General features: G+C 47.4%; 1 protein-coding gene across 2 annotated transcripts in view; it reads right to left on the reverse strand.

The window, feature by feature from the left end:
- OTULIN (OTU deubiquitinase with linear linkage specificity) overlaps positions 1–14060 on the reverse strand; it is a 135376-nt gene that overhangs the window by 65300 nt on the left and 56016 nt on the right. For both annotated transcript variants that reach the window (XM_082258413.1, XM_082258412.1), the window contains one exon: positions 8342–8485. In XM_082258413.1, the coding sequence (XP_082114539.1) occupies positions 8342–8485 (144 nt within the window). The remainder of the gene's footprint in view (positions 1–8341; positions 8486–14060) is intronic.

Below are 14060 nucleotides of genomic sequence, written 5' to 3' on the forward strand. Positions count from 1 at the left end.
GAGCAGCGCTGCTGTACTCAGGCGCAGCCTTGGTTTGAGATAGGACACAGGTGTTTGGGGGGGTCCCACAATGGTGAAGACTTGAGAATTTAACAGGGCAGACACTGATGCCAACACCCTGAAAAGTACTAAGTGCACAGGGGAAACACTGAGGAATCAGAGCCCTGCAAAAAATAGAAAACAATTAGCTGATCCAAGTTGACCGGCAGGCCAAAGACTCCCTCTGAAAAGGAGAGGAAAGATGACATTGATGGGTACAAGGCACCACTACTGGTCCTACATACCCCAAAGGACGAGAATTGCTATGAGGAAGAGGTTAGTGGCAAAGGTGGGACGAGCTAACATAGCACCTGAATGACACATCCAGCACACAGCACCTGCATGTCTGAAGAGCAAGCTACCCAAGGATTAGCAATCATCCTATTGCTCCTGGAGAACCAGGCTTAGAGGATTGTGATGCGTTTCCAGCAGGAGTAGCTATAGAAGGATGAGACACATCCGGCCTTTCCTTTTTACACTAAAGCAAGTGAACGCTTGGTAATATTACTCATGATGATATTAAGGTCCACAAAAATGGCATCCTTCGAGGACAAAGAAGACAAAGCAAGTCAGGCGCTGCTTGGACAATAGGAATTTTGACTTACCTGTACATTCCATATCTTGGAGTACAGTACAGAACACAGGCAAAGTTATAGGGCTTGTATCTTAAGCTGACTGGACACTGGCAAACTTTTAGGACATGCCCACTGGCCACCTCCCTTAAGAAACTCTACCCCACTCCATTCTGTAGCAAGCAATGCAGAGAAACCAAGGCTTGGATAGGATGGTGGACTGTGTCCTGTACTGTACACTAAGATTTGAAATTTTTAGTCAAGTCAAAATTCCTCTTAGCTTAAACAGAGAACAGGAGACAGGTAAAGTATTCTTAGACCCTGGGACATGTCCAAACAATGAATGACAAGGGTGGGCAACAACTAGGCAAACAGAACTGTGCCAACAGGCCCAGCAACAAAGGTCAATAGACCTAACTTCAGAGAGACGCTGCAAGAACCTCTGACTGAACATCCATCTGATAGAACTATTGAAGTATGAACAGAGGACCAGGTGGTGGCCTTACAAAGCTGGCCTAGGGGCCTGGTACCAAAATGCCCAGAAATTCTCACTGATTTAGTGGAATGAGCACATAAAAGCACAGGAGAAGATTTGCCCCTGAGAGTGTGTAAGCTCTAGACATCAGATTTCTTATCCATCTTGTGATGGTGCACTTGGAAGCAGGGTATCCTTTGTGAGGTCCTGAGAACAGGACAAATGGAGAATTTGTTGGTCTGATCAAAGCTGTAGGGTTGAGGCAAACTATAAAAGCTACCACTACATTTAGGCAATGAAGAGATTTCCTCTAGATGCTCTATAGTAGGGCATAAGGATGGTAGGGCTATCTCCTCATTGAGGTGGAAGACTGATATCACCTTGGGAAGAAAGGATGGTCTTGGGGACAAAATGAACTTGTCTTTGTGAAATAAAATAAGCAGCTCCTAACTAGAGAGAGCTGCCAACTCAAAGACACATCTCAGAGACATGGCAGCAACCAAAATGGCTACTTTGAAAGAAATATGATCTAAAGGAATATTTCTAGCAAGTTCAAAGGGTGGTTTCTGCATGGTAAAGGGGTTCTGAGGAAGCAAAGGGTGCCGCAATGGTGGCCTAATGCAAAATACACCTTGAAGACCTGCTCTTTCAGAACACTTTGTGATGGTAAAACAATCACCTTATAAAACAACCCATCCAGTTTAAAATAGAAATAAAAGGCAAAACATTTTTGTATAGATATAAAAAACATGATAAATTCAATTTTTTCCCCTTTTTTATAAGTGATCACATTCCCTCTGTTCTCAGCTGCATAAGAGTGGAGGAGAGGAGAAGCAGAAGCACACTGGGCTGTGCAGCAGTGGCGTGTCAGGGCAAGTCTGATCATTGGATGAGAGCATAGTTAGAGAACTGACTGGGGTGTGCTCTCCTGCTTAGTGTCATCAGTTTTAAAATAGTAAAGTGAAGGGACTGGCAGGAACACCAGGGATTTCACATAAAGGAAGCAATACAAATAGAACAGGATACTTTCTCTTACAATTATATGGTACAGCAGGCACATATCAGCAGGAAAATGAAGTGTTAGAGTAACAAGCGCTTTAAGGCCAGGCTCTGATCAGGGCCGGATTGTAGCACAGTCAGAATGAAAGGCGCAGAGTAACCTCTGGGATTGAAGTGCCTGTGTTCATACCAGGCAAAGAAGTATTTCTAGGTACGATAGTAGATCTTCCTGGAAGTGGCTTTTCTTGTTTTTAGCAAGTAGAAATAACAGATTTCAAAACTTCTCTATCTTTTATTTTCTGGGCTTCAACAGCCATGCTGTTAAAGCCAGCTGATGGCTAAGGTATGTTGAGAATGTGAGTTGCTGGTGTAGCCGTCAGTGGTGGGATCAGGGAAAACTGAATTTTTGTAAAATCTTACCGTAAAATTCCTTTCTCTGAGTCCTCCGACAGTCGCCGCCCATTCACACAGTCTTCACGAATGGGTATTGACCTTTGCTCCGCAGGAGTAGCTAGGCACAAGATTTGTTAATAACAAAAACTTTTAGCATAGACACACCCCTAGGGGCTGTCCCACTAGTCAATACCTCCCTGCACCAGCATTCCCAACTCAGTTTGGTAGCATAGCAGTAAGAGTACACAAAAACCCCAAAAGAGGGGCGGGGGGCGGCGACTGTCGGGGGACTCAGAGAAAGGAATTTTACGGTAAGATTTTACAAAAATTCCGTTTTCTCTTACGCCCTCCGACAGTCGCCGCCCATTCACACAGTCTTCACCAATGGGATGTCCCAAAGCAGTGTAGACATGAGGGGTGGGAGACGCAGCCACAGAAAAAGCAACGCAGTACCCACATCAGAGAAAGGAACCTTACACACAGTAAGAGAACCAGCTGGGCAACAGGAAAAGTGCTCAACAGGAGCAACAACCCAGGAAAACAAGCAACCCAGGGGTAAAACACCCCAAACAGCCAAAGACCCAAAAACAAGAGTCCCTATGGCACTGCCGCACTGAGAACTTTACGGCCAAAGGAGGCATCGGCCGATGCCTGAACATCCACCTTATAAAACTTGGAGAAGGTGTGCACTGACGACCAAGTCGCCGCCATACACACCTGGGCCACTGAAGCCTGATGCCGGAAGGCCCAAGACGCACTCAAAGACCTGGTAGAGTGCGCCTTAACAGGGAAGGGCGGAACCCGTCCCTTCAAGGCATAGGCCTGCACAATGGTTTGTCTGATCCATTTGGCGATGGTCGCAGCCGACGCCGCCATGCCCTTCCGAGGTCCCTCAGGAAGGACAAAGAGGGAATCCGACTTGCGAAAAGATTTAGTGGACGACAGGTAAACCCTGATTGCCCGGACAACATCCAAGGAATGTAAGGCAACCTCCTTAGGATGTTTAGGCTTCGCGCAGAGCGAAAGCAAGACAATGTCTTCATTGAGGTGAAAATCCGAGATCACTTTCGGAAGAAAGGACGGGTTAGGTCGCAAGACCACCTTATCCTTGTGAAGCACCAAGTAGGGAGAGCTGCAGGACAAAGCCGCCAGCTCCGACACCCTGCGAGCCGAAGTGATCGCCACCAAAAAGGCAACCTTTTTGGACAACAGAGGCAACGAGATCCCCCTGATCTTTTCAAAGGGAGCATGTTGCAACACGGACAGAACTAAGTTCAAGTCCCACGGAGGTAAGGGCTCCCTCCGAGGAGGGGCCAAATGACGGTGGAACAAAGGTGCGAATCAACGAATTCGACGCCACAGGGCGCTGAAAAAGAACAGCCAGCGCAGAAATCTGGCCCTTTATCGTGGCCAGCGCCAAACACTGGTCCACTCCAGTTTGGAGGAAAGCCAACACTCTCGACACCGAGTATGAGCGAGGGGAGTGCCCCCTGGACTCACACCAGGCAAAGTACGCTTTCCAAGTACGGTAGTAAATCTTCCCTGAAGAGGCTTTTCTAGCCTTGATCAAAGTGGGAATGACCTCAGGGGAGAGACCCCCTATCCTTCAGGACCTGGCTTTCAACAGCCAGGCCGTTAAAGCCAGCGACTGTAAAGCAGGATGGAATATCGGCCCTTGAGACAGAAGGTCTTCCCGAAGCGGCAGGCGCCACGGAGGTTCGACTGCCAGATTGACGAGGTCTGTGTACCAAGACCGGCGAGGCCAGTCCGGTGCCACCAGAATCACCGTACGCGGTTCCGAGGCTAACCTGCGAAGGAGCCTGGACAGCAGCTGAATCGGGGGAAAGGCATACATCAGACAATACTGATGCCAGGGTGCCACCAACGCGTCCGACCGAGGATCGCGAGTTCTTGCCACGAACCTTTCCACCTTGTTGTTTAGACGTGACGCGAACAGGTCCACATCTGGTGAACCCCACTTCGCGCACAACATCTGGAAGACATCCATGTGAAGGGACCATTCCCCCTGGTCCAGGGTCTGGCGGCTCTGATAATCCGCCTGCCAGTTCTCCACCCCCGGTATGTGAACTGCCGTAATCGCCGGGACGTGCGTCTCGGCCCAAGACAGAATGTCGGCCACTTCCCGAGCCGCTCGGGCACTCCTGGTGCCCCCTTGATGGTTGATGTAAGCCACCGCGGTGGCATTGTCCGTCTGAACCCGAACTGGACGGCCCTGAAGCTGGTCCGACCATCGTAGAAGACAAAGCTTTATCGCTCTTAATTCCAGAATGTTGATCGGAAGGGAGGATTCCTCCTCCGACCAAGTTCCCTGGGCGGACAGATTGCCCAGGACACCACCCCAGCCCGACAGGCTGGCATCCGTGGTGACCACCGTCCACAACAATGGACGAAAAAAGACTTGCCACCCGACACCGCCGGGGAATGGAGCCACCACAGAAGACTCCTTCTGGTGCGGCGGCTCAATGAGACCCGCAGATCCAGGGACTGCGGTCGCCCGTCCCACTCGGCAAGAATTTCCGCCTGGAGACCCCGTGTGTGAAACTGGGCAAAGGGGATCGCCTCGAAAGCCGAGCATCAACCCCAGACATCTCATGCATGTCCGGAGAGACGAGTGTTGGTTGTCCCTGAGGGACCTGACCTCATCCTGAAGCGTCCGGAGCTTGTCTTCCGGTAGGAAGACCTTTGCTTGAACAGAGTCCAGAACCATCCCCAGATAGGGAAGGCGAACCGAAAGACACAGTCGACTTCTGAATGTTTATGGTCCAATTCTGTGGTAAGAGAGTACTCTTGCTCCCAGTAACTCCTTTCACTAGAGTATCCAAAGCCTCGCGGAAAAGGCGAGAACCAGCGTAGGGAAAGTCCGCCACCGTCTTGCGAGAGGATTGGTCGGCCGACCAACACTTCAGCCATATCAGACGACGGTTGAGCACCGCTACACTAGACAGGCATGCAGCCAAAGGGGCCAAATTCAGGTCCGCATCACACAAGTACATGACTCCCTGATGGATCTGATCCACCATAGCCAGCGTGGTCGGCGGAGCCGAATCAGCCACCAGGGTGCGCTTGAGAACCTTTGTCCAATCGGCCACCGCCTGGGCTGCCATAACCGAAGCAAAAATAGGCTTGAGCATAGAGCCAGCAACCATATATGCATGACGGGCAAGAGACTCCAACCTCCTGTCCGTAGGATCCCGGAAAACCGGAGTATCCTCAGTAGGTACCAGAGTAGCCTTGTTTAAAATGGCTACAACGTGATCCACCTGAGGCGCTACACACCAGCGCTCGTCGGTTGAAGGCGCAAATGGATAAAGCAGTTTAAACCTATTAGGCACTGTAAAGGGGCTTCTTTAAATTGCGCCACTGCTCATTAACAGTATGATGAAACTCCGCAGGGCAGGGAAAAACCTGCGCTGATTTGCGGGTTCTGTGTGTCCCAAAAGAGGACACCCTAGCAGGAGGAGTGGGCTCATCCTCCAGGTGCAGCGTATCCTTTATGGAGGCAATCAGCTCATCCATGAGTGCAAGCTCTTCAGGCGAGCCAGGGGGAGAAGTATCAACCCCTTCCACCTCTGTCTCCCCCTCAGACCCCATAGGGTCCAGAGATGAGCGAGACCCTGAGAAGGGCACGCCAGCCACAGCAGCCACATCGCCCTCTGAATCAGAGGAAATGGATAACCTGGCCCTCTTTGCAGATCGTTCAGCCATCAGCACTTGCATCTGAGATACCAAAGATGCCACTACAGTGGCCAGATCAGCCCCCTCGGGGGGTGCAGCAGCCCCCTGGTCCCCCACCAGGGCGGGGGGAAACTTGCTATCCTGAGAATCCATGCCCAAACAGGAATGAGAGAAAAAAAGGTACTGGCCCTTTAACACTACGGCGAGCGCAGCCCACCGTATACCAACTGTATGCACCAACCCCACAGGGACAGAGAACACTGAGGTAGGAAGGACAGTACAATGGAGGAAAAAACCTGGAGAGAGCACAAACAGGCTGCTGCCACCGATCGCTGTTCCTGAGAGAAGAGGAAGTGATGCAAGAACCGGCTGAACTTATATAGCCTATGAGGCTCCAGCAAAATGGCTGCTCGGCATAAGGGATAGAGGCTACAGTAAGATGGCCGCCGACATGTGCTCGAAAAAACGAGCGCGCACGTCCTCGCCAAAATGGCGCCGATTGGCGCCAAAACACATCGTTGCACCAGGTCCAGAAAAAACTGGCCGCCCACAGCATATTACAAAAAAATGGAGGACCGCAATAGCGGCCGCCGCTGCAGCATGTCTGTACACATCTCCCAGAGGAATCTCCACAGCAGAGTGGGAGGGCCCCCCCCCCGCAGCCCATAAAGGCATGTTAACCCCATACAGGGATCTACCAGGGAGCCCGCACCATAACAGACATGGGGGTACACACAGCCACAGACTGACACCCCAGACAGATGGTCCCCACACAGAAGGTGCTTACCGTACCGGATGGCGTGGGGAGCCGTCTCCAAGCGACAAACCGCTATCCTTAATGACAGGGAGAGCCGCAGCCGGGGACGCAGTGGACCGCAGCACAAGACCGCAGAATGGCGTCCAGTGAGGTAGCCACCTCACAGGCAGCATCCCTGCAGCGAGCAGGGATGGGTCGTTCATGGCGCCAGGGCGAACCGTAGCTGAACGCTCGATGGCAGGCTGGGTGATCCCTCTGGCCCTCAGCCCTGGGATCCAGGGCGGCCAGTCCGATACCCAGCTCCGCATGATGCATCTTCATCCGAAGATCCCTAACTAAGAGCTGACAAAATAACAGCTAGTAAAGTAATAGAGAAAAAACACTTGAAATAAAATCAAAAAAGGGTAGAAGGCTGAGACTGAAGCCCCAGCACAGGAAAGCCAGCTACTCCTAAGCTAGGCAAAATCAAACTGAGTTGGGAATGCTGGTGCAGGGAGGTATTGACTAGTGGGACAGCCCCTAGGGTGTGTCTATGCTAAAAGCTTTTGTTATTAACAAATCTTGTGCCTAGCTACTCCTGCGGAGCAAAGGTCAATACCCATTGGTGAAGACTGTGTGAATGGGCGGCGACTGTCGGAGGACGTAAGAGAAATGGAGTTTATGGGCGGAAGCACAGAAGCAGATGGTGGTACTGCTGAGGAAAGGAGCTAATGGAAGCAATCAGGAAAAACGATTCATCAGGATCTCATCTTGTGGGATGTAAGATAGTTGTATATGAACTGCACTTCTTTTCTGCTGGCTGGAACGACAGTCCATACCCATTGTTCACTTGTGTGGAGTGAAGTTGCAGCTTTCTTTACCAGCTACCATACAATAGGCGAGGCTTAGTGCCGGTTCACACTTGTGCGGCTGCGGAGATTGCATATAATTCGGAGTGCACTGCTCCTTCATTACATGCGATCTCATGTGCGGTGCGAATTTCAGCCATACACTTTGTATGGCTGAATTCGCACTGCATCCGCACCAAAGACGTACAGGAGGCATTTTTTGAAACGCATCAAAATCGGATCGCACAGTGGTTCACACTTGTGCGATCTGATTCTGTGCGTACTTGCAGATCGCACTGCGATATGCAATTAAACTGGGGGTGTCGTTAACATTTCATTGACACCCCCTGCGTATCGCATATGGCAGTGTGAACTGCCAGATTTGCGGATGCGATGCGGGAACACGTTGCATATTCGCAGCGTTCCCTCATCGCACAAGTGTGAACTGAGCCTTAGTGCTAACAGAACCCTGTTTTTTTTTTATTTATTTTTTTAAACTAAAAATAAATAAATCTAGGGATTTCATAGATCAGCAACTGGTAAGAGTTACTTTGTAAAAAGAAGTAAATAAGTGGAAACTTACCTGAATTAAATCGGCATTGTTCAACCATTGTGGAAGCTCAGAAGTTTGACTAAGACACTGAAATAATGTAGCTCTTAAGGCACAGTAGTTATCGCCTCTAACTTGTCTTATAGCACCAAAATAGTGAGACACTTCTTTATAACCCTGAAAGAGTTAAAAAGATGAAATATTTAGAGGACATCACTTGCGCATATGACATATCATTGCTTCAAAGAATACATCCTTTATCTATTTTAAAGTTAACCTGTGTCATTGCCCTTCCTTTTTTTTATTCCTCCACCTCCCTGAAAAGCAGCCGAGAAAAGAAAGAATACCACGAGTAAAAAAATAAAAAGTCTCAACTTGAAGAAGCTTACACAGGGCTAATCATTCTTTGCTTGTCACAGTTTAACAGCGTGGGTTGCTTGAGCTTCCAATCACCAAGTATCTGCGCTGTCACCTGGGAGGAAAAGGAGTGTTCCCAGTACTTGGTTCCTTCTGTACATATAGATAGCACAGAATACTTGCCATTTGTCCCACTCTACAAATATCACCTGTTAAGCGATTACCAAAGGGAGGATCAGCAGAAACTTCATTTTCATGCAAGCAGGTCATCTAATGTATTCAGCTGACAGCAGAGGTAGGCACTAGGGACTAACAGCAGGGAAGGGAGTGCAGAGAATGTAAATGAAGAATGTTTATGAAGACAAAAGAGAGAAGAGGTGGCGTCATTCTGTAGTTCAGGAGGGTCAGGGCCGACAACAATGATTAGGATTTCAGTTCCGCAAAGAACGAAGATTAATTTAGGAGGCACCAGGATCTCTGGCAGACCAACAGACAATTTCAGTCCTTTTTTTACCCTAGACATAAACATTAATTTATGCTATGTGCTGCAGTTTAACATAAAAATAATGAAAGGAAAAAACATTTAGGGGACCATTTCGACCACATGCTGTTCATCATTAAAATGTGAACCCCTACAAATAGGACAACATCAAAAAATATACTAATGACAAAGTGTACATTTATAACAAAATCTGATGTTGCCTATATTTCAGGTACCTTTCATGTAAAAAAAAATAGGCATAGTTAGCTGCTTTGTTCATGAATCCGAAAATATGAACAGTATATTCTATATTGGGAATACAGGTCACAGAAAGCAAATCATTTTTTTAATGTGAATAAATACTGCCACCAAGTGTTCAGAGTATACCGGACAATATTCACAACACTATCAGTATATTTGTTGGAATAGTAACAGCTACATGGTATCTCTAAAAGATAATTATTAAGTGAGAGAACGATTTCAAAGCCTTGCGACTTTTTGGGGTGCAATTTGATGCAACTTTTGATGGGTGCGACTTGCATGTGACTTCTTGTTCCTCTGTATGTCAGACCCACTGTTGCATGTAAAACATTCAGGTATGACTTTCATGCAACTTTTGGAGGGTGAACATTGACGTCTATGGCCCTCAAGTTGCATGAAAGTCAGCCCAAAGCAGAGCATGTACTACTTTAAAGTCGCTATGACTTTAAGTCACACATACAGGTGCATCTCAAAAAATTAGAATATCATCAAAAAGTTAATTTATTTCAGTAATTCAATTCAAAAAGTGAAACTCATATATACTACAGATTCCCTACGCACAGAGTGATATATTTTAAGCATTTCTTTCTTTTAATTTATTATGGCTTACAGCTAGTGAAATCCCAAAATTCGGTATCTTGGAAAATTAGAAGAATATTGTGAAAAAGTTCAAAATGTAGACTCATGGTGTCACACTCTAATCAGCTAATCGACTCAAAACACCTGAAAAGGTTTTCTGAGCTCTTAAATGGTCTCTCAGTCTGGTTCAGTAAGTTACACGATCATGAAAAAGACAGCTGACTTGACAGTTTGAGAAGACAGTCATTGACACCGTCCACAAGGAGGGTAAGTCACAAAAGGTCATTTCTAAAGAAGCTGGCTGTTCGCAGAGTGCTGTATCCAAGCATAATAACGGAAGGTTAGGAGGAAGGAAAAAGGGTGGTATAAAAAGACGAACAAGCGACAGGGATAAGCGAAGGCAATTCAAGATATTGGAAGCGATTTACAGAAGTGGGCTATGACTGGTGTCAGTGCTTCAAGAGCCACCACACACAGACGTATCCAGAACATGGGCAACAACTGTCGCATTCCTTGTGTGAAGCCTCTCATGAACCAGAGACAATGTCAGAAGCATCTTACCTGGGCTAGGAAGAAAAAAGGACTGGACTGTTGGTCAGTGGTCCAAAGTCCTCTTTTTGGATAAAAGTAAATTTTACATTTCATTTGGAAATCAGGGTCCCAGAGTCTAGAGAAGTAAAGAGGCACATAACCCAAGTTGCATGAGTTCTAGTGCTAAGTGTCCACAGTCAGTGATGATTTGGGGAGCCATGTCATCTGCTGGAGTTGGTCCACTGTGTTTTATCAAGTCCAAAGTCAGTGCAACTCTCTACCAGGAAATTCTAGAGCACTTGATGCTTTCCTCTGCTGACCAGCTTTATGGAGATGCTGATTTCATTTTCCAGCACAACTTGGCCCCTGCCCACACTGCCAAAATTATCAATACCTGGTTTAATGATCATGGCATCCCCGTTATTGATTGGCCAGCAAACTTGCCTGACCTAAACCTAAGAGAATCTGTGGGTTATTGTTGAGAGGAAGACGAGAGACATCAGTCCCAACAATGCAGATAAACTAAAGGCCACTATCAAAGCAACCTGGGCTTCGATAACACCTCAGCAGTGCCACAGGCTGATCGCCTCCATGGCACGCCGCATTGATGCAGTAATTCATGCAAAAGGAGCCCCGACCAAGTATTGAGTGCATACTATACTGTATAGACATACTTTTCAGTAGGCCAACATTTCGGTATTAAAAATCATTTTTATTAAATTGGTCTTAAATAGGAAATGGGATTTTTGACTTACCGTAAAATCCATTTCTCTTATGTTCATTGACTGACACAGCTCCTGATCTTCTTAACCATTCGGTATATTGCCCCTACAGGAGTAGGACACTAGGAAGAAAAAAAGTCTGGCTATGCCTATGGGCAGTCCCAGGGGGTAAACTCCCTCTCTCTGCTATAGCTATTCAGTTTTGTTACAAGCAGGGTCAGAAGAATTACAACTCCACAGAGGAATGAGTGCTGTGCTGTGTGGTGACCACTGTCCAATACAAGGGAGGATTTGCCCAGCTGAAGCGCCGAAGAACGAAGCCACCATATCAGTAGCCTAGTACCATGATCCTCCGTTGGTGTAACAACGCTAGCCCAGGGGCTAACACTTTTCTAAAGACCCGAGGAGCAGAGGAGAGATCAAAGGGTAACGCCACAAACTGATAATGCTCCAACACGCCAAATCAGAGGAAGCACTAGTGACCGGCACACATTGGAATGTGAAGGTAAGCATGATGTCGATAGAGGCAAGTAAATCCCCCTGATGCAGGGATGCCACCATTGTGCGAATGGACCCCATCCTCAACTTCTGCACCTGCACAAAACAATTCAGCGCCTTGAGGTCCAGGATTGGTTACACCTTGCCTTTCTTCCTGGGAACTGTAAACAGATTTGAATAAAAACCCTGAAAATGTTCAGAAGTCGGAACCGGGACAATCAACCCTCAAAGTAACAGGTCTTATACCGCCCCAAACAGACCCTGTAAGCGGTGCGGGGACAGGCACAAGTTGGAAGGAAAGAACCTTGCTGGGGGACAAGAATGAACCTCAATCTTGTAGCCGGACCGAATTACTTCATGGACCGACTTATCTTGTACCAGGGAAATCCAGGGGTCCAGAAACCAGCAAAGACATCCCCCCACCCCCGATACGGGTGAGGGTGCACTTTCATGTTGAAGGAGCCTTGTCCACAGGTCTGGAGAAGCCTGCTTTTGGCTTGCCAGACCAGGTTCTTACCTTTAGTAGCCTGCAGAAGAAAGGTACTCTTCCCCCCGTGAGACCTATAATGATGTCATCCTGGGTAGCCCCAAACAGGCAATCTCCTTGAAAGGGGATATCAGTCAAGGCCTTTTTAGAAGTCTGGTCCGCAGGCTAGCATTTGAGCCAAAAGACCACTGCTAAAACAGAGAGCTGAGCCACTAGTAGAGCCACATCCAAAGAGACATCACAGATAAACTGCAGCACCTGGATCAGCTGGTCTGCCAGCACAGCAAAGGCAGGAGGGAGTTGTTCTCCCTCCAGGTCATGGCGTAAAAGCTTAGCCCACTTGGTCAGAGTTTGTGACACCAGGGCAATGGTGAATACTGGCCTCAGTGTCGAAACAGCCAGAGTGTACATATTGCGGGCCACAGCCTCCGCCTTCCTGTCAGACAGGTCCTTAAAAACTTACCGTTAGTGTACCGGTAACGGCCTTTCTCTTAATCCTTCCAGGACGGCCTACATTTGAGAGATTGTGGCTCCGCCTCACAGGAAACACAACTAATTTGCAGCTGTTTAAAAGGGTCCCACCCATCCTTAGCTTCAGTAATAGAAAAGTAGTTTCCAACTGAACCTTAAGGAATATAGTTATTCAAACAGCTACACATATATACATATACATTTATATATATACATATTTTTTAGAACTCACCACCACATTGGGCGGGAAGTAGGCCGGCCGTCCTGGAAGGATTAAGAGAAAGGCCGTTACCGGTACACTAACGGTAAGTTTTCTCCTTACATCCTTCCAGGACGGCTTACATTTGAGAGGATGATAAAGGAATCCATACTGGCCTACCTTAGGGCGGGACCACTGCCTGTAAAACCTTTCTGCCAAAGGCAAGGTCTTTTTGCGACAGTACTTCCACACGATAGTGCTTTAGGAAGGTATCTTGACTGGACCAGGTGGCAGCATGGCAGATCTGTTCCCAGGATGCTCCGGCTTTTTCGGCCCAGGAAGTTGCCATGCCCCTTGTGGAATGTGCCTTTAGACTTGTTGGTGTGGGGGTACCTGACACCTTATATGACAAACTAATGGCTTGTTTAATCCACCTAGAGATTGAGGGTTTTGATGCTTGTAAACCCTTTCTTGGTCCAGAATGTAGAACCAACAAGTGACTAGATCTTCTAAAGCCCTTGGTTCTTTCTAGATATGCTAGAAGACATCTTCTTACATCTAAGCAATGGAATTTTTGTTCTTTTGCACACTTAGGTTTCTCACAGAAGGACGGGAGAACCATCTCTTGATTCCTATGAAAAGATGACACTACCTTGGGCAGGTACAGTGGATCTGGTTTAAGAATCACCCTGTCTTGGAGAATTCTCATAAAGGGTTCTTTTATGGATAAGCTTTGCAAATCTCCCACTCTCCTGGCTGTGGTGATTGCTAACAAAAAAGTTAACTTAATAGACAAAATGTTTAAACTAATTTTGTTCAAAGGCTTCACTAGATAATGTCTCTAGTACTAGCGTTAAGTTCCAGGCTGGAACAATAGTTCTGTTAATTGGAGATACCCTTCTCAGAGCCAACAGAAATCTCTTAATTAAAGGCTCTTGGGCTAACCTTTTGTCTAAAAAAACCGAAAGTGCCGCTATCTGTACTTTAAGGGTGTTCACCGCAACCCCCTTATCTACCCCATCCTGTAAAAAATCCAGGATCCTTGGGGTTGAGGCAGAGGAATCCTTCTTCTGACTCTGCCAAGTACAAAATGTTTTCCAGATTTTGGAATAAATTTTTCTAGTTACTGGCTTTCTACTTGAAAGGAGGGTCTCAATGACTTTGTC

The sequence above is a fragment of the Pelophylax lessonae genome (genome assembly GCF_965119305.1).
Source record: "Pelophylax lessonae genome assembly, chromosome: 5".
Taxonomy (NCBI): Eukaryota; Metazoa; Chordata; class Amphibia; order Anura; family Ranidae; genus Pelophylax; species Pelophylax lessonae.